Here is a 21,103-nt window from a genome sequence, read left to right on the forward strand (position 1 = left end):
TCCCTCAAATGCATCCAAAAGCATTTCTGCGAAGCCACTCCTCTTTGCCAGCACTTCAAGGACATGTTTTCTGCTTGTGGTAAAGTTGGATTATTGTTCCAAGTTCAAATCTTTTAAGGAAAATGAATCCATTTTCACACATCAAACATCAGTTTAATTATCCCACCTACAGCACAGTGGATTACGCACATGCTCTTCCAGGACACTAATGATGGAAGATGTTTCAGAGCACAGACAATGACTGCTCAAGCCACTTTCACCTTTGTGAAGTTAAAAGTTTCAAGAACATCTCAAAACCCCATATATCAATTCTTTTCCAACAACATCTTATGGAAAGCAAGATAGCTACAGTCCTCAGAAACCCACAACCTTCTAGCAGGCCACCTCAAATGTCAGCTAATAAGCATGCAGACTTTGCCTAACACTCCCACTGGCTTCAGTTCAGAAATAAAGTTGTTTTCTTTCCTGTCTCTTATCATCGAAGTCTACAATTGTGTCCACTATATAACTTTATAATTTTTAAAGTGATGAAGTGACAACAAAAAGTATCTTGGGAGAGACTTAAAAATTTATCAGCAACCAATGAATAGCGAATTATGTGAATTTTTAATATTTTTTTTTTTTTTTTTTACAGCTGTCACTTGGTGAGACATCTTGCTTATGCTTTGAGCTGTACGTACTTGTGGAAGATCTCTGCTGATAAACACATACTTTTTATTTACTCAGTGAACCTGATCTTACTTGATGACTTTCACATTCCTGATTTCTCTTGACATATGACTGAGAAATTAAATAACCATGGTGAACTGGCATTAGGCTCTAGTAGCAACCATCATGCTATGAAAAATACGGCATTGTTTTCTTTTGCCTTAACAGTCACTAAAAGACTGCAAGAGAAATCTCTTTTCCTCAAAATAATGAGCTGTCTTGTGCTGCACTGCAGTGTCAAAGTCTCAATGTCAATAGGACTACAAACCCATTTCCTTCTGATCAGAAGGGGCTGATGACATCCATCAACACTTACAAAAGTAAGATACACTTAGAAATATTTGCCATGTAGTTTTAAAATCCTGATTGAAAGGATACTCTGAAATTATGAAACTGGCTTTCACCATTACTTTTCATCCATTTATGCCTCTAAACCAAGGGCTGGCCCAACTGAAGGCATTATGGAATGAACAGTTGGATCTATACGTATTTGAATACTTCCCTAAATCCACCTCCTAGCCCTTAATTTTTCAGTATCTATTTATCTAATGGAAAAGTCTGTGAGTCACCTCTAAGTGAGTACCCACTGAGTGAAGGCAGGGCTATGCAGCAGCCAGAAGAGTGACCCAGCTGCCTCCTGGTCTCCCCTGTGACCCAGGACAGCTCACTTCCCCTCAGTGCCGCAGTGGGGATAATACTGGCCTGCTGAATAAAGCTTTTTGAATTACAGAGATAAAAAGTAAACTGTAGCAGCCAGCTGCTGTTACATGAACAATTTAAGTGGAAAGATAAGATAACTTGGTATGGACAGTGGCAAAGAAAAACTAAATACTACACTGATGTTCACCTCACCTAGAGGCTCTCAACAAATCTATGCCTTTGTCTTCTCTTACCTTTCTGCCATTGCTCTGTTCCGGACAACTCTTAGCACCAATGCCGTATCTGTTTCTATTTTTAACTTTCAGTCTAAAATACTGTAACTTCTACCCTTTGGCTCCACAGGTCTCTTCTTTCTTGCCTCAAGTTTGAAAAGAAGCTGCCAATATATTCTGGGTTCCCTGTTGTTCCAGCAGCATCTTCCCTCCACACCTATCTTTGATTTTTGCAAAATTTTTTCTTCTCTGTTACACTGGCACTTCCTCTAATACCTTTCAAAAAGCTGCATAGCACAGTATCCTACACCAAGACTTCTTTTTTGTACATTTTATATATTTTGATCCACTTCAGTCTTTGAGTAATTTTTCATGTTACCTTGTAATCTCTCAACAGTTTCTTGCCAAATTGAGCAAGAACAGCAATAAACCTAGGTGAATTACACCTGTAAACACATACAATAAAACTCTGATTCATTTATATTCCAGCGCATCAAAAGAGTATTCTGCACAAGGCTACTAAATACAAATAATCCAACTTTTTTGTAATCCATTTGTAACACAAACCAATCCATTTAACATGAGTGGTTAGTTCTGCTGCTTGAATTGCACGTAACACTTCCTAACTCTTGGAGTTCATAGACATTAATTAAACAGTTACTAGCTATGGAACATTATGTATATTCAATTCATATTTGAGAAACCCAGGACACTCTTTGCAAAATACATTATGGTGCAGGAAGAAGACATCTAGGAATAAAAAATAGCCAGAAACATCCAGTTTCCTTGTGCTGAGGACAGCACACACAAACTGTACATACACAGCCAACGCACTCCTTGAAAAAAGGACTAGGCTGTTGGACAAAAAGACTGTCTCAGCAAATTTTATGTACGTCTGTTAGTCACTCTTCAGCATGTTTAGTAGTTTTCCATTTTACACTTTTAACATAGAGTCCAAAAAAGAGACTAGAACTATACCCCGAAGGATTTTCAGATTTCTGATAATGCAGAATCCTGACATACTAAACAACAAAAAACTTCATCTGCATCAATGAGAAGTTCAGTATTTATTACAGTGCAGACTGACAGTACCACATTAAACCAGAAGTTATGGGCTTGATGTAGAAATTACTGAGAGTAACTCTATAGCTGTGTTATTCAGGAGGCAAGACTAGATTATGATAATAGACATTTTGGCCTTAGAATTTATGAAGCTATGAATATAAATAAGAATATGATTTACAGACCACACTTTCTTCTGAAGTTTGTCACAAATGGATGGCAAGAGTGGAAACTCAATCCCCTCACTGACAAAGAACTCGAGAGGGCCAAAATACTACGTATAAACTCTTATCTCAATATTTTAATGAATTATACTGACTGCTTATTTCATGTAAACAGTCTATGTATGTAAAACTAAGAGCTTGATTCTGCTCCTACATGTACTGCATTTTATTTGACAGAAGTGTGCTGTAATACTCCAACACAAAGGCGGAAAGAAAACAAATCCAGGCAATAAGCCTCCATTTTCTAAGCTCTACTCATCATTAAATATCACTTGAAGTCACTTACAGCTTTGTTGGATTCCTCATCAGTCAAACTTTTCATGACAACTTCCAAACTCGGGTCTTCTTCGCTGCTTGCAGGTTCAGTGCCACCATGATCCTGGTAGGAAGGATTGGTAAGAGTTTTTAAATAGCGTTATGAAACCCCATAATAGCTAAAGAAAAAAATCAGACAATTTTACCTTTTCTTTTGTTTTTCTAAACAAGTAGCAGCATGAAAAAATAAAAAGATCCACAATTAAAGCATCCTAATGTCAGAAGACAAATGAGTGATACAAGTTTTGAAAGACAGACTTTGGTCTCCACTTGGCCAGCCTGAAGCACCACATGGTAATCCAATAGTAGCACTTAGGTGCAGATCTTGGTCAACTTTCAAGGCCAGACTAATCCCTATCAACTGTGAAAACTGCTGAGTTTGTACTAAGACACCTTCTCCAGACTTCTGTCGAGAGGGAGTCTCACACATGCTCAGCACATTAAAGGAAGCCCAGTTTCTTACATACAATCTGAACAGGCTGGTAGCAGCAGGACTGAGTGCTCCACCCTGGAGGAATCCCTAAAGCCAATGCTGCTCTTGGCTAGAGCACATGGCCACCAAGCTCACAAGCCAGCACCGGAACACAGTCCTTAACTTGAAGTGCAAATGTAGCCTCAGGATTCAGGTACTTCTCTACACATTACTGTGAGAATACCGTGAATGACATCCAATGACAACTACTGGAGAACCAGCAAACAAAGGTAGTAGCCCAAAAGACATAAGTATTTTCACCAAGCTGTGCTCCAGAACTTTCCCCTGCATGATGCTTTTCTCTTTCTATTAAGGATTCCCAACAAAAATGACCCCTGAAACGTACATTAGCACCATACTAAGTAGAAAAGCTTGTCCAATCAGAATTTTCTTGTATTTTCTCTAGATAACAATTAGCCTATATTTAAGCAGCATACATTGCAAGAAAAATTATTTCCCTCTGACAATTCAGAGGGATTAGGAAATGGCATCTTTTCAGGGAAAACATTAAGTTAGAATTTAAAGGTTAGAGTACCACTACTTTGGTTACATGTAAAATTTAATGTCTTAATTCTTCTTCCCTTTTTTAAACCAACCAGGTCCTGAAATTGAAAAAATTTAATCTATTACTTTGATTTACACTCAAGCCTTTGATCCAGATTTGGAGCTGTTATCTCTTGCGAAGCAAAACAGACTACATGCAAGAAATCAAATTTCAAGCTCTTCAGTCCTAGAAGCAAAATTATTTCTGATTCTTCATTAGATATTTTACTTTTAAGCACAATGAAAATTACACAAATGTTTTGACCAGCACTTGAGCAGGTAAAGCATCTCTTCATTTGTACAAAAGCTCACTCTGTTCAGTTGCAACAAAATATCTCATTCTGTGGCTTTCTGATGAACGAAACTTTTAAAAAAAAGATATATTACAATAACTAGTATTTAATATACTTTGCTTCTGGTGGCTTGCCCACAGTATTACACAACAGCATAAGTCCCTTACCCTGTCCTGCAACTCCATGCAATGAAGCAAGACCCTATTTTAAGGCATTTACTGTATCACTTTCCATATTAAAATACCTTAATGAAAATAAAGGGATAAGATGAAGAAAATTAACACAATAGTACATGGCACCCTGACATTCTGTTATACTAGCCAGGCTGTATAATGTGAGCTGACAAGTTTCTTGTACAGCGTATGTAACACACAATGTTAAATATCTATTTGGTATTTCAAAGATATTTGAAGATATAATTTCAATATTTAATGCACAATGTCAGTTTTGTTTTGCTTCATTTAAAGACAGGAACAGCTGACACAGAAAAGCAATCTAAATTTCTATACAGCAACAGTATCTTCTGGTTACATTTATTTTACGTAATAAAAGATACTAGCTAGAAGTAAAAAGGTGCATCTACTTCTAAAACAGACACAACATAAATAGTAAGAGCTTGCCATTAATGCATGAAACTTAACCCACAAGCATCTACACCTCTAAATGCAAACGTTGCAGTGGCTGAGTACTTTGCCTTCCACATGCTGACAGGGTCTAATTACAGTCATTTGACCACAGAACAAAGCTTTGTCGTTCATCCTGAAGACACAAATAATAAACAAAAATAAAAAAAAAAATACCTGCAAACAAATGCAGGTATTAAAGAGTCAACAAAAATAAAATGAACTTGGGCTCTGTAAATTGTAAAGTAATCCGCAATCTACCAGCTGCACCTGGGACATGCTATTTTTATGGAGGAGAGAACAAAATGCCAAAGCACTGTCCAAAAGATTATTCGGATCCAAAGAAAAACTAGGCACTTCTTGCATTGTACAGTACTATGCCTGTATGGAAGGAGCCATCAGTGGCAATATAATCTGGAAAGCAATAGCAAGTGTGCGAACAGGAGATTCATACAGCATCACCTAGCATAGACCAGTACTGTGGGATCACAGTAATGCTTACTGAAATACCAGGAGTTCAATGCACATGAATTTATCAATTCAAGGCAAGACTCATCCCCAATTTAATTATAAAACATCTTTTGCTTTATTAGCTCAAATAGAAATAGAATTAAAAAGCAACAGCAAGCCTAACTATGTACTTTATCTAGAAAATTTAGTTACATCATATCGAGATGTCAAAATGATAACAGTGTGGTGACACTGCAGGGATTCATGGTGCACAAGAGAGCAATTAGTCTACACTGAGGTTGAGACAGCAACTATAATGAAGAAAAACATTGGTAACATTACCACACTGAGGAAGTTTTTGCATTGGAAGATGGCATGCTACCACACTGTGCACTAGAGCTCACTGCTTAAACAGCCGTCATCCAAAGCTGGGGCACAGGAGAAAGTGGTGGACCAGGGCCCTCAGGCTGGGATTGTCTCAAGGGCCTCTTGCAATGCAAACTATGTACACATTGACCTCTGTACCGTAGCTAGCTGCTAGACAGACATCCCTACTTCATTTTCAGAGATGCTGATGGAAGGGTATTCTGGGGGAAAAGGAACTTAGAAGTTTGGAGGATTTCCATGTTCCAGGCAAAAGAGCCTCACCACAGCTACTCTAACCAGCTGAAAAAGGAGCAGGATAGGAGATGGCAAGGTTTTCATTTGGAGACTTTTCTTCCTTCTGTACAGCAATAACCTGTTTAATACCTGTTGTTAATGCCATTGCCACTCTTTCACTAACAACGAGATCAATAAAAAAAGACACAGGGGAAAATATGCCTATTAGGTCAAGTTCCTATCCAATGCATTTTATGACTCAGGGTTTAATTAGACAAGGTACAGGGTGCGCGAATTTATAATGAATAGCTAATAATGATTAATCTATCTAATTTAGCAATCCCTAATTAAAAAAAACAACCCATGACAACTTTACCTCAATAGAAGAGTGGGAGCTGGAAGGAAGTGGGAAAGGAGTAACAGCCATCTGATTGACTGCATCTTCACTTCTGTAAAACAAAACAAACAACACATTACACACTAAACCATAATGGTCAAACTTCTTTTGTGCTGGTTTTGCCCATTAAGAAAATACTCTTGCTAGCATAAAATGTAACTGTTTCTTACTAGAAATTAGAGCTTAGAAAAGCACTTCACTTTTGCTTTTGTTCTTTGCTAGCGAACAGATTACATCCCTTCTTGGGACCATTGTAGTTTCATCTGGGACACACTGACATCACATTCTTTGGAAATATGATTTTGTGTGGATTATCAGAGGACATAGTTGGAATTTATGGTCCATACGCATCAACAGACAGGCTAATACTTCGTTAGCCTCTTCTAATAGCATCTATATTTGTAAACTGCTTGTTTATAGTCTAATATTCACATTACTGAAATACAATACCTGTTTTACTAAAATAGATTGCTTTTTCTTTTTTGTTCATATATGCTGTGGTCTTTTAGAAAAGATTCAGCATAAAAGCCTGGAAGAATTTTTATTAAATGCCAGAGGAAGAAAACAGATAAATATTGATTCCCCCTACAAATAAATTGCATTATTTTTCAAAGATGTTTCTTATGTATGGCATCTTTTTCTTTTTACTCTTTAAAATGCATTCCTAAGTTACACATCTGATTACTTTGTAACTTTTAAAAGCCTTTCCCCCCCCCCCCCCCAATTAAATAGTATTCTGCCATGCTAATGTTTTTCCTCTACTGCCGTTTAAAATTATTTGGCTTGTGGAATTAACTCTGAATTGTTTTGGCCTCTGTAAAACTGAACCAAGTAAAATATGACTTCAGTGACATTGTTTAAGGCAAATCTGAGGCATACGAAAGAAAAAAGAATCCAGATTTTGCTTCCTTTTTATTTTGGGGGTGAATAACTCTCACAGAACACAGAAGCCAGGCACATGATGCAAACTCCATTTTGTTAAAGATTCAGTACTATCACACAGCCTCTGCTCGCCAAAATGACAGAGGAAGGATCAGTAATATTGCTGCTTTGCAGATACAGATCTTGAGATGAAAGGACATGACTTCTCATACAGTGGGTCTTCTGGATTTGATTTCTGGTCCTGTCTACTACCTTCCAGGTTACTGTAACACAAGCAGAATTTTATCCTCTTTAATTTCTGGAATAAAATATTAGACCAGTATGTGTTTAAAAACATTTTACAGAAGTGCCTGACAGAAAAACTCTCATTTTATCCCTCAAGAGTTAAACACATGAAGCTAGCATGTTCTGATCACTGAAAGACAGCACTGTAAATCAATAGCTTTCAGCAGAGCAGCATATGGGAAATTCAGTCACAAGCATTTGAAATGATAAATCCTGCAGGCAAAGGTTGGTGAATTCATTTACTTATCTTCAACCAAACAGCCATACAATTCAAAGGAATTGGTTCTGTGCTGCTCATTTTTGTACTCGCTCCCTGCCCCTCCTCTTGGCCCTGCTCAAAGCCTTGCAAGAGTCACAAACCATGCTAAGATCAGAACCAGAGTGGCCTGTGATGCAGAAACACCCATGCACAGGGCCAACACAGAAATCTGAGGAAGGCACAGAACTAAGCTCATGAACTTCATAAGCATTTCACAATTCCCAAGTGCATTTTACCCCATAAGGCATATTAGGCAAGGACATTTTTCCTCCTCTTACCTTCATGAGACATTGATCTAATTATATTGCTTTTCTAACCTATAAGAATAAATAAGCAAATGTAAGGTGTCTAAGACACCTAGCAATTTTTACTTGACTGTAGAGGTTTTTCTGACAACAGTTTATATGAAGCTCAAGCAGCATGAAAACTAACACTTCTGTAGCTTACAATGCATGCTGCATAACTTGCAATTAGAAGCAAGGTTGAAAATAACAAGGTACATATAAACCTTTGTAAGAAATATTCTAAAAATTGCTAGACAGAAAATTCATTATCTGCATGACAAAGTGGGGTGTAATTATTTATACAAACTAGTTTCCACTTCATATATACACACACAAAATGGGTTTTTTTTCCAATCACTGGGAAAATATTTTTATGCAGTTTTAAATGGATGGCCATTTTTATTCCAAGCAATAAAAAAACATATACAGTAATTACCTGGGAAAAAAATATGCAAAAAATAAAAAATCCCAAGGTTATGAAGTGTCACAACTTGTAATCTCCCCCTGCTAGGACTCGTACATATTTAAATACTTTAATGCTGCTTCAAAGGAGAATGCTTCAAAGTAGAATCAAAGTGGGAACATATTTTAAAGTGACAGATCTAATAATAAATTGCTCTTTCTGCTCTCCACTTCCATAAGTGTCCTCAACTAAAACATGAATTTATTTACAACTAAAAGGAGCAATCCTTTTCTTTTGATGCAGGGACAGACAGCTTAGAAGTCTGAACATCATATTCAAATTACAGTGACTGCAAATGAGCATTCAACGTATTTGCCAATAGTTGCTACATAACCACCTCCGAGAAAGCTGTTCTCAGTTACCAGCGCTCAATATTGCTTGAGGATAAGACGTCTAAATCCTTCACAGTCAAGACACAGCTTCATACTCTCAGGGTCAAAGCAACATAAAATGCAATTTATGCAGCAGGGAGGCTCATATGCTGCTGTCCTGTCCTGTCCCACCCCCCCCACCCCCACCCCCCATCTGCAAAAACGAGAAACATCCACCACTCTTGTTCCAGCTCTTACACTGGTTTGTCTAAGACGCTGGGACAGCAGCCCACCTCCTTGCTGAGCTCATGCACTAGAGAGCTGGTTATATTTCATCAGTTACACATAACCTGAATCAGGAAGGAATTCATCACTCCTCCCACAAATAATTTCATTGCTTCTAACCTCTCAGGATGAGTTTCTGAGTGAAAATGGGAATTGGATCTGCTTGGAGGTTAGAATGCCTGTTGCTTATACAAACATCACTAACTATAGCTCGATACTGAAGAAACAAGCTCTCCTCACTTCAAATGTCACAGGAAGCAAGATCAAAGCGACATATAAGTGGTAAAGACTTTAAACTTTAGAAAAGCTCATACCCTTTCAGATTTACTTGACTAGATTGCCATACTTTGCTAAATTTTATTTCCTTTCTAGTCTAAATCGGACCCCTGAACATTCCCCATCCTTTCTCACTGACCAAAGAGAAGAACTTCTCATGTCTTGCTCCATCTAACTGCACCTCCAGTGAAGGAGATGTGCAGCTTAAGCAAAGACAAATACAGTTATTATTGACTAATAACTAACTACCATAAACACTTGGCAAAAAAGAAGCCTAAAGAGAGCAATATACAAATATAAATCTGAAGGGATTACTCATTCCACGCTGCAGAAAGTAAGCCTGAAGGGAAGTTAAAGCTTTGTGCTGTAAGGCTTCAGCTAGGCTGCCCTGCAGTGCTGTGCTGCACTTAACAGAAAGTTGTCTCTGGCACTCTGGAGGAATGTCACACACAGCTGGAATGGTCTATGAAGCATTCAGAAAGTTATCTTTCTAGAGACGATAACCACAAGTCACAGCCTCAGCTAAATTTTTTTTCCATTTGCTCATCAACCTCAGAATTGTAATTCTTGAATTCAGGTTCCCTGCCTTCCTTTGAGGACAATTTCTGTTTTCCATTTTATTTACTCATACGTGTCTCACATCTGTGATGGTATAAGCTCACTGTCATCTAATGGTAAGCAAATCCTTGTTGAGCATGCTGAATGAGATTCATTACCTGTCTAAAGCAGAGCATCTTGTCTAAGATAGTGTCCAAACTTCTATGATCACTGCAAAATCAAGACAAATCCCAAAGCAGATCCACTCAGAAGGGCAATTCATCCAGCACCTAAATGTCCTAATTTAGGACAGGGTGAAATTAGTTGCTCTTCAGAGGTTCCTGACAACTGTTCACTAATCACAGAAGTCTAGATGACCTCTAGATGTCTAAACGAAGGGAGAAGAACCTCCAGCCAAACTACCTGCAACTACACAGTTGATCAACACTAAAAGATCATTTGACAACAGCTTTGTAAGAGGTTGTGGATGCTTTTTGGGAATACAATGTACATCAAGAATCAGGAGAAAAAAACCCAGTGGCTTGTATGCAGTTGCATGACATCTTAGTTGGAACAGATCTGCAGACCAAGTGAATGAACAATGTTTGCCCAGTAACCCTTAGGACTCCCTCTGGTTGTGACATGAGGGCATAAAGTCCTGCAGATTATTGAAAATTTATATTGTCCACATCCTGCCTGTTAAAAAAAAAGAAAAATCAGGTCAGGATCTCTTATTTTCTCATCTCTGTTTTCCCTCTAGAAGGCCCTTTGGAAAAGAGGACTGCAGCAAAGTTGCATGCTGAAAAGGCATGCTGGATTTTTCCATCAGCTAGGTCAAGGCAAGACCTTTGTATTGTGCATCTCATTGAAAAATCTCTCTTACTAACAGCAAGAACAGTCTTGTTCTCCTTTTCCCCTCCATCCACTCCTAACTACATGAGAGCCAAATCCATACAGATATTTTAAATGAACAACTAATGTTCACATAAACTGCAGCTTAGGTCATCAAAGGTTTGAAAGAGCCCAAATTACTTAACTTCCTCAACCATGCACTTGTTCCCACATGTGTGTGACAGCAAGGAGGAAACAGCTCTGAAGAAAACAGGAAAAGTTCAAACTTGCACACACAGTGTCTGGCAAGAGCTTATTTTTAAAGCTTTCCCACATGAAAGAACCTAAACAATCAAAGCAAGTAAAAACAGAGTTTATACTATTAAAATATGGCCAATTATGTAAGTTAGAATAAACAAAGCAAAAATAATTTCTAAAACATGACAGCGTTTGAGACTTTGCCATGTAACATACAACGTTACTTATAGAGGCTCTAAAAGAAGAGCAAAGACTCAGTAACAAATTCACAGCAATGGAGAACATTAAACAGCACCGAGAACCGTCCGACCCAGCCACTGCCCTCACTTTCCCAGTCCTCACAGAGTGTAAGGATCTCTCTCCTTTGCATGTCACCATAAATAGCAAGAGATTAGTCTTTACAATTATACCTAGAAATGGAAGGAGGGGATAGGTGACAGAGATTTGTGGGCTGCACTGAGAAGCTGCCATCCCATCACCAGAAAGCAATGATTACAGAATGACTGCCACGTGGGAGGATGACTCCGGACAGCTAACAGATGGTATTTAAATAAGCAAAATCCTACAGTACTTTACTCTTAAAGCATTTCTCATGTTTCATCACAGCACAAGAAAATTTTCTTTTAAGGAATAAAGGTATACCAAAGAATGAATCACAGAACCGAACACAAAGGGATGATGGCAATCAGTGGCATTCACTTTGATTCAAGCATTCAAACTATATTTGATCTGCTTATTATACCGACACTGAAGCACCAAAACAGATTAAAGGCAGTTAATTGAGCATGGAAAAAACACTGAATTTGCTGAATCATAAAATTCTGACTGTAAAAGACCATTCTGATATAAGCTGGATTTCCTACTACAGATGTAAAATCTAATTACATCGTTTTATTATGCATCTTAAAAAGATGGACCTATAACGCATGAACAAAAGCCACAATGGATACAAACCCCATTCTATTTTGGGAACTAGGGCACAGAGACTCCTACAAGAAGCAAGTCCCTTTCTCAAATTACTACCTGGCTAATTCCTGTTGAAAACTCAGATCAAGAATTTCAAAAGGCAGTTAAGACCTTTACACGCCCTACTGCCACTGACTTCCACTAGTGCTTCCATAGCAAAACTCCTTTATATGGCTTGGAAAGCTGCAGTCAAATTATTATTTATTTCTGATATGCAGAAATCAAAAAGACAACCCATATTTGCCACAGTAGCATGGAAGTTAACGCAGCAGCTGTAAGACTTTGAGGTCAGATAAAACATGATTGGACACTAATCAAAGGAAGCACTTAAGACTGAGCCATTTCATCTCAGGAAAATCTTGCCGTGCTCAGGCAATTGGTTTGTTTGTTTGATAAACTGGGTGAGCAGGTTAAATGCCTTCAAATTTGTTACTGTAGAAAGCTACAAAGCACAAGATGCACTGAACCTAAAACAAAAAAAAAAAACAACCAAAAACCCCTCAAAAAGCGATACTGTAACTGCTATAACTGCAAATCTTTAGATGCTATTACAAGCTCGTGTAATTAATGAGACCACTGGGAAACAGTGGTGTGTGACGACCTATATATTTTGGAATGTAGCCAAAATCAACTGTTTTAAATAATCTTTGTCAACTGAATTGAGGAAAAGATGCTCATAAACCAGAGCGAGAAGCCTTCAAATATAAGTGGATGTCTACGATTCTCACAACACTTACTGCACTATGTCTCATCAGCAAAATTTTCAGGAAAGGGTGGGAATGCAATTGTAACACTACCTGGGTATATAAAATGTGTGAACAGATTTTTATAGCATAGACGGTAAGCTAGGATTTTAGTAAAAACTCAGTAAGGTTGAGGACACTTTCTATTCTCTATTTTTTCCTAGAAAAAAATAAATTTGGGCGCAACATAATCCAAGTTATTTAATGATGGTTATTACAGTACCTCTCACAGAAAGGCTTTTCTGTGCCCAGGAATTTCTGGGCTTCTTTCGTAACTGATTAAAGAGTTTATGGAAACATCCCCCTGCCCTGTACTTGAACCAAAACACCAGAAATAGGAAAACCTTGATGCTGTTTCCTGCTTCAAAGTGAAAAGCAGCATGGTTATCACTGAGTATCCTTCATCTGAAGAAAATAAAGCCTCAGGATATCAAAGAGGGCACTTTTTAGAAGGAGCCCAAGAGTCCCACCAGTTTTGCTTTTATGTCCTAGGTCAGCTCAGTTAGGCATGCAGAAACTTTTTAGACTGGAATGACGTGTTTCTGGAAAACTATAACCTACTGAGGCCTTTCACTGGTGAAATTAGAATAGTAATATCTTCATGCACATGAAGACCGAATCCATTTCTCTCATAACTCCTGCAGTACATGTTATTTTGCTACAGTGAGCTGTGGTCCCGTCTTACTGTGTGCTCCAGGATGTGTTTTGGCTACGTTATGCTATGCATCCTCTACCTTTAAAAGAAGTTGCACGGGTAACAGCGCTCAGGAGGAGGAAAGTACTATTTCTATTGCAGTTGGCTCCTCCTCATTTTCAAAGCATGACAAATGTAATGGTATCCTGCTCTTTCCAGATCATTAGAGCCCACAGGAACATATCTGAAATCAGCCAAGCAGCAAACCTACGAGGAGAGCTAAGTCTGCTACACTCAGCGCATTGTTCTCAGCTGGAAAAGCTATTGCACATGTACAAGAGATGGATGGAGATTCAAGATGCCTGTTGCTCCTCTTATTTACTACAGCTGGCACCACCATGCATTAAGTAGTGGCATTTCAATACCCCCATTTTATGTTACAGTTTTAAAATAAGTTGATAAAGGAAGAAAAAAATTTTCTACCAAACTGCACCAGGACAAGACTTCTGGGACCAGCACAGTCTTTTGGTTTGTGTTTTCAGTCCACTGCATCCCCTGGTTTTGTGGTCTAAGGTGTAGGAATCAGAAGCACCAAGATAGAATGGGATCATGGAATACAGTCTGCATGAGAAAAGAATATTATTCTTCTTTCTCCTTAAAATTTGTCTTTAAGAGAAACAGTCTAGTTTGGCTTTGCTAACATTTTGAAACACTCCTCTTACTATGAGAAGTTGACCATGCATCAAAAAAAAGGCAGCATCAGTTTTGTCCCCACGTTGGAGCCAGTGCTTCAGTTACTAACGACATTCTCTCAGTGGGAAAATTTCTTTTCACTGCTGTTCGAATGGCTGCTTGGTTCAAGCAAACAAACCCATCAGTTGTCAGTGTACTCTAATGCAAGGCTGAGAGCAGTGACAAGATGCATGCTCTTGGGAAATGTGAACATGCAAGTTTACAACCTCAGCAGCAGTATTTAAAAATAGAAACTTTTTTTAAAAAAACCAACCTCTAGAAACAAAAAAAAAAGATTTATCCAATGGTATTTCCAATATCTACTGATTATGATAATTAAGACAACTTTTTGCCTTGAAACCCACTCCTACACAATCTGAAAAGGTAAAGTATGGCTAAGAAAATACATGGCCCTTATGTCTTAGACATGATACAAAATAGGCACTAAGGATTTCCAGCCCATGGGCAACTAGAGCTAACCCACGCCCTTCATTACCGCTCTGCAGAGCTAGGTGCTCTGCAGCCAGCTGCGATGCTCAGTGCAGCAGGGCAGGACGCAAGAAACCCACGCTTTCTGTGCTGCCTGACAGCACTAAACTCAGCCCTGGGTTTTGGTTTCCTAAGTTGTGGTTCTGCCTCTGGAGCCAACCAGACACATTTTCCACATGCAATTAAGTAATGGTGAGTGAGTTGTTGTATGTGACGTTTAATTTTCAATAGCTGGGGAAAGTAACACAGAAGCTGCAGGCAAGATCATTAATCTCCTCCAGATCCTCTGTGCTGCCAAGTACAGCAACTCATTCTTCACTGCACTAATGCTGCTCTTCCATCATTTCTGTGTATGCTGTACCAGACAGAACTGTGCGAGTAAATGTATGCATTTATATGCATTCACACACAGATTATTACATTGTTCACAGGTAAACTGTATATGAGCGAAGAATATAAAACAATATCAAGTATGATGTGTATGTTGGTAGGAACACTACATTACAAAATGGCACGGGAATAGTGCCCAACCGAAGTCACAGCTGGAATAGATGCATCGGTGAAATTCCAATATATTAAAGCAATGCAAGTTCTGAGAAAGAGGCAGCTTCTTTCCAGACCTCCCACCCAGGGTCAGAAGAGTAACACTTCCTGAACTACAGAGTGAATGCATGAAGGTGTCCTTAATTCACGCACATAGAGGAAAAATACCTACATGTAATTCTGCTTCAATTCTTCTTATGCAGATGAAAGGTTATTTTAGCATATTCCATCCTATAGAAGCCATCCCAGTGCTCCTTGTCAAAGGCAGGTTCTGCTTCTGTACAACTAAACCCTAGCTCACTTTTAAAATCTTTTGATGTTCATACAAAGCTATCTTTCACACAGCCACCCAGATCCATGCCCTACACTTGCCTGCTCCTCTCACAGCACCTTCCTCTCCAGCCCCAAGTCTATGCACCATTTTCACTCCCTTCTGGCAGTCTGGGTGAAGCAATCTGCCCACCCCCATCTTTGTGCTGGCAGAACCAACCTAAAGCACTTTACTAAGTTTGGGAGAAGCTCTTATCAAGGTGTTTTCAAGCCCAACAGGGACAGCTCAAGTCTTCAGCAGACACCCCTAAAACAGACACTCAATTACATTAGGTCTTCTGGGTTTTGGTGGTTTTTTTTTTTACAATATTAAGAACTCTTCAACTGTTCCGAAAAGAATAGTCAAGGAAAAGGTTTATTTACTTCAAGGAGAATTGAGCAAGTTCAGCATTTTTGAAACAGGCTAAATATGTAATGTAATAGGCTAAAGTGCAAACAAATGTTTTGATGAGAACTGTTCTTACCGTATGAAAACTAGCTTGACCTTTGATGGGGCAGTCTTAATGATTGCAGAAGCATTCTGGTGACTTCTTCCATACAGTACCTGATTGTTTATCTGTTAAAAGAAAATGAAGGTTTTCATGTAAGTGAAGAAGTACACATTGTTTTAATTTATGCCAAGACTTCCAAATTTACTGTGGTATAAAGAGATAAGACTCAAAGAAAACGTGGTCTGCAAAATATATCATATAACTTTCGAGGTTCATATAGGCAGGAATACTAACATTGCACTGATAGATACCTATCTGTACAGTGCTGTAGAGAAAGAAATAGCAGTACTGAGGCACTAAGAGCCTCTTTCAGGCCTTGAACTGCCCAAGGCTGCCACCCCTTCCCTCAGCTAACTACCAGAAGAGGATGGGGTTGTAGCCTGCAACTCAGCAGCAACAATTTAAGCATTTCTCATCAGCTTGCTTAAAATTTCTTTTGAAAGTATAAATCCTAATTTGATTTTAAAAACATCCTCCTTCTCATACTGATTCCATGACGGACCACAGAATCACAGACTTAGAATGGATTTTAAAATACTGCATTTTCAACAACTTTGACTCCCATTTATCAATGAAAAAATATTGTATTAATAGCAAAACATTCCCAAGTTTTAGTCTAGATGATTATAAAATAGGAACAAATGCAGAGCTAATTTAGCCTTATTAGTAAGTCACAAATTAGGGAAAACTTTTACTCTTTTTCACAGATCCATAGAATAGTTTTTAAGTATTGTTCCCAGATTTTTGGAAAACAAGTTGATCTGAGAAGAATCATATAGGTAAGACAACAGCACAGATTTTGAGACAGACCCTCCTATACCTTACCTACAGGCAACTGGCAGTTTAGGAAAACTTGCTGTTAAGACTGTGCTGACTCCTCAGTTCTGCTGAAGGAAACAGAACTGATAGCCATGGAGACAAAGGACAATTTAAGGGCATACCACATCACTTCTGCTGTGATGGATCAAACACCTAAGCACAGCAGACACCAAATACTACAAAAAAATCAAATGCTGCAGTTTTCAGAGGGAAATAGCTTTGCTTTAACACAGTATGTGCTTCAGGACTTGTCTTTCTGTAGGAACTAGAAGTCTTCCCAGTTTGAGGAAAACACGATGACTACTGTCTCCCAGTGCCATGCTCAGCAAGTGGGACTTCAACAAGGACAACAGCATCTCTGAAATGAATATAGCCAACCGAAAGCATACTCAGTATCATATCACAAAAATAACCTGCAGTGTAAAAAAGGAGTATTTAAAGCATTTCATTCATTTCACATGCAGGGCTTGCATTTAACACTGTGCTCCACCTCAGGCTGCCTGCAATACCGAGTTTCTTGGGCTTTGGCTCCTCTTGGTTAATGCCTCCCCGCTCAGAGGTATCCTAAGAGGATGCTCGCCTTTCAGCTCAGGCATTGCACAAACTGCAATCATGAAGATCACATGTAGAACATAAGGCAGATATGAATACCACAATAAAGTTAAAGAAAGTAAAAGCTGAGCTGAGTATGAGGGGAAAAAAGCCACTATGTCAAGAAGATTAACAAAACCCTTGAGCAGTTTCTTAGTTGTATCCTGTTGATTTTTAGATTTAAAACTCAGCTGAAGTGAACACTCAGCAAGGTGGTGAAGGAAAGCATCCTCCCCTGACAGCAGGGAGTTGGACTACCAGAGCTGTCTTCCTTCAACTTTGACAATTTAGACTGGAATAAGCATCAAGAAAACAATGCGCTGCAGAAGAACAATTATCTACTTACACCTGAATACCTGTAAACATAAAAGCTGAAAGTAATTCAAAGCTACATTTAACTTTGTATTTCGTGCAAAAAAGAAGGCAAAACTTTAAAGATGAAGTAAAAAAAATTGAAATTAACAGTATTTGGAGTCATGATATTAGTTAAGGTTCACGGTTCATCTTGTTCCATGTCTTGTCATCTAATCAAGCACCAGAGGCTTCGAAGCATGCAGAATAAGCTGCTATTTAACTTTGTCAAAATTCTCACTCTAGACATCTTGATTATATTAATCCACCTCTCTGGAGCTGGAGTGTTCATACACCCTTCCAAAGTGAGCAGCCAGTTTAATTTCAATACTGCGATTTTTCCCTCCCACTCGTAATTTACACATACTATTTACATTCACATTTGATATACCAATGCTGTTTAAAACAATAATGATAACGGAGCTCAGGAACAACTGACTCATGATTATAGAAGGACTTTTTGTTACTGAAAATGTTTGTATTATGGTTTTGTGTTGTTAGAAGATTTTTTCATTCAAGCAAGAAATAACTGTCCAAGTCTTATAGCCTTGTGTCACACAGGCTATTTGGTCATATTGGCAACTTCACAATATTCCCATCTTATTATCAATGTGTCAAAACAACATACAAGTTCATCAGTTAAATAAGGACAATGCAAGGACAAGACTAAAACCCTAACGCCTGGTTATTCATTAAGATTGAATCGCAAACCATTTACCTACCAAGCTACTCAGTGTACAAAGAAAGAACCAAAAGAAAGGTCTACAAGAGTCAGAGCTGGCAGGGAAAGATCAGCGCTGAAGATACAGCACCATGCCAACATTCCTAAGGGTTTAACATGGTGCTGTCTGCAACTGCCATGGTTGCAAAGACAGGGAGAGAAGCAACATCCTAGGACACGCTTTGTTAATCAAAGACAAATTTAAAAATCTAGTAGTAAAAATGAATGCTCAGATGCATTCTCGCATCAAGCTGAACTTGCAACTTTCAGTGAGTTTGTTGACTTAATTTCTCTAAGTTGAAAAATAAATTATTCACTGGGAATACTGTATGCTTTACAAATTGTTTGGATTTAGTTAAATTGCCATCAATTTTTCTAAACAGCAGACTTCTTAGATTAAAATTTATAGTCTTTACTCTGGCTAAATTAATCCTATTCACTAGATGTATCAAATAGTCCAAAATTTAATCAGCTGTGAGCTTGGTCTGTAAGTTATAATTATTTAATTACATCAAAATGAAAGGATAATCGAAGTAATATATCTCCACAAGGTTTTGGACTGTCCCACAGTTATTACAGGCAGTATTAATTTTTCTTTCTTTTTTTTTTTGAAGTCACTTTCTTTTGCAAAATAAATTGATGTTCTGTTAGCTTCAGATACCACAGTGATGAGCAAAGCACAAAAGCCTACTTAAATATAACAAAAAAGAATTTCTAGGATTTCATAAGCAACTCCATTTTAAACCTTTCAAATTAAATAAAGTAATATGTCAGATTAATCAAATAGTACTCTGGGAGTCAAAACCTATAAATCTGTGCTTTACTGTTCTCATTAGAGATTGGAAAAGAAAAACAAAGCTTCGACTAAGCAGAAGAAATAAACTGATCTAAATCAACCTCAACTCTTCTTTAAATGTCTCTTTACATAACTTCTTGGAAAGGCAGCAGAGAACAGAGAAAGCTAAAAACATGCTACAGGTACGAGGTCAGGTCAGCACACTTCAGTCTTCAATATAACCCTAAATTGCTTTATGGCAGATTTAATTACATATCCCAAACGTACTATTGCCTTCACCTACGAAAGTTTTGTTTTACAGTTTCATACGCTAAAGTAGCAGAAAGCACAAACTCTCTGAAATCTGAACTCTTAAATTAAGAGAAAAAAATCTAAAGGATTGTTTGCTTCTCAAACTTTAATTTGCAGAAAAGAAACATTAGATGCCAGTATTTTTAAAAAGAGCACTGTTTTTACTATATGGCAGTAACAGAAAGCTGTAAAATTAGTATCATCTGATTTTTATGAAAATCAAGTTAAATGATACCCCAAAGCTACTAAAAGAACTTGCATAGCTTTCCATAATAATTATTAGTACTAATGCATGAGGTTCCTTCTAACCACAGGAATTGTAGCATGTTGAGATACAACTAGACTCTTTGAAACAATGGGAAAAGTTTCAAAATTTTTTTGATCAGTCAAATTATATAGACTGAAACCCCGTAAAATATACCAAACCCCCAAATGATAAAGCATGAAGAAAACAGTGGAAAGAAAAAATAATTAATTAGAACATGAATTCTTTCCTCATCAAATTTCTTGCCTGGCACACGTTCAAACATGTGCATCATCTAAAGTGATCAACAGACCATAAAACTCCATAAAGACAGAAAATCCCCATCCCTGCACTGCAGTTCAGCTTTGCTGTTGGCTCAGCAGGCAGCTGACCTCTGCAGTTTCCCACCTAGAGAGTGCAGAAAGAGACAGGACAACAGAAAACTGCAGATTGCCTGCACCCTTGTGCACAACCAGCTTTCCAAATACAGCTCTACCTGCTTTTCGGTTTTAAAAATCACTGCCCAACATTAAACTTAATTGGTAGCCTGTATACAAAATACATGAAAAAAGTTTTTGTATCCTCCTGTGAAAAGACCAAAAGGATGTTACCCCTCAATCCTTTCAGTAAATTAATCTAAGAACAGAAGCTACGACTATGGTATTTACATAGGAATAATAAAATAAAATCACCACTATAGTTAATCATTCAAGATTACTCTTCTCACGTGAAAACCTCACTGTCCTTCTACTTTCAGATTACTGTCTGTCTTGAGGGGTAGTGCCACTTGCCTCATATCCAAAGTCACTGTCTTGACACAGGAAAAACATTAACAGTCCCACAACGAAAAAACTGAGACTAAAACATCAACACACACACACCCATTCTAAAATAGAAGTGGCACTGTGAATTTGGCTGGGTAGGTCAATTACTTGGGCAAAACACTGATGTATCTATTATGTTATTGCAGCACAACTTACATTTATCTAAGAATCTTAAAATGAAATAGCAATAAAAATACTTTTATCACAAAAACCATCTGGCTTTGAGCTGTGACAAAAATTGCCCCCAAAAAGAATAATAATTTCCTTTCATGCAATAGTCCAGAATGGACAACAGGCAAACTTGTACA

The 21,103-nt window shown here is 38.0% G+C and overlaps 1 protein-coding gene across 5 annotated transcripts in view; it reads right to left on the minus strand.

Moving 5' to 3' along the window:
- PATJ (PATJ crumbs cell polarity complex component) overlaps positions 1 to 21,103 on the minus strand; it is a 158,947-nt gene that overhangs the window by 37,538 nt on the left and 100,306 nt on the right. For all 5 annotated transcript variants that reach the window (XM_080406334.1, XM_080406336.1, XM_080406332.1 and 2 more), the window contains 3 exons: positions 16,132 to 16,223; positions 6,539 to 6,611; positions 3,153 to 3,245 (listed from right to left, as the gene is read on the minus strand). In XM_080406334.1, coding sequence (XP_080262460.1) covers positions 3,153 to 3,245; positions 6,539 to 6,611; positions 16,132 to 16,223 — 258 coding nt within the window. The remainder of the gene's footprint in view (positions 1 to 3,152; positions 3,246 to 6,538; positions 6,612 to 16,131; positions 16,224 to 21,103) is intronic.

The sequence above is a fragment of the Falco punctatus genome (assembly GCF_963210335.1).
Source record: "Falco punctatus genome assembly, chromosome: 11".
NCBI classification, from domain to species: Eukaryota; Metazoa; Chordata; class Aves; order Falconiformes; family Falconidae; genus Falco; species Falco punctatus.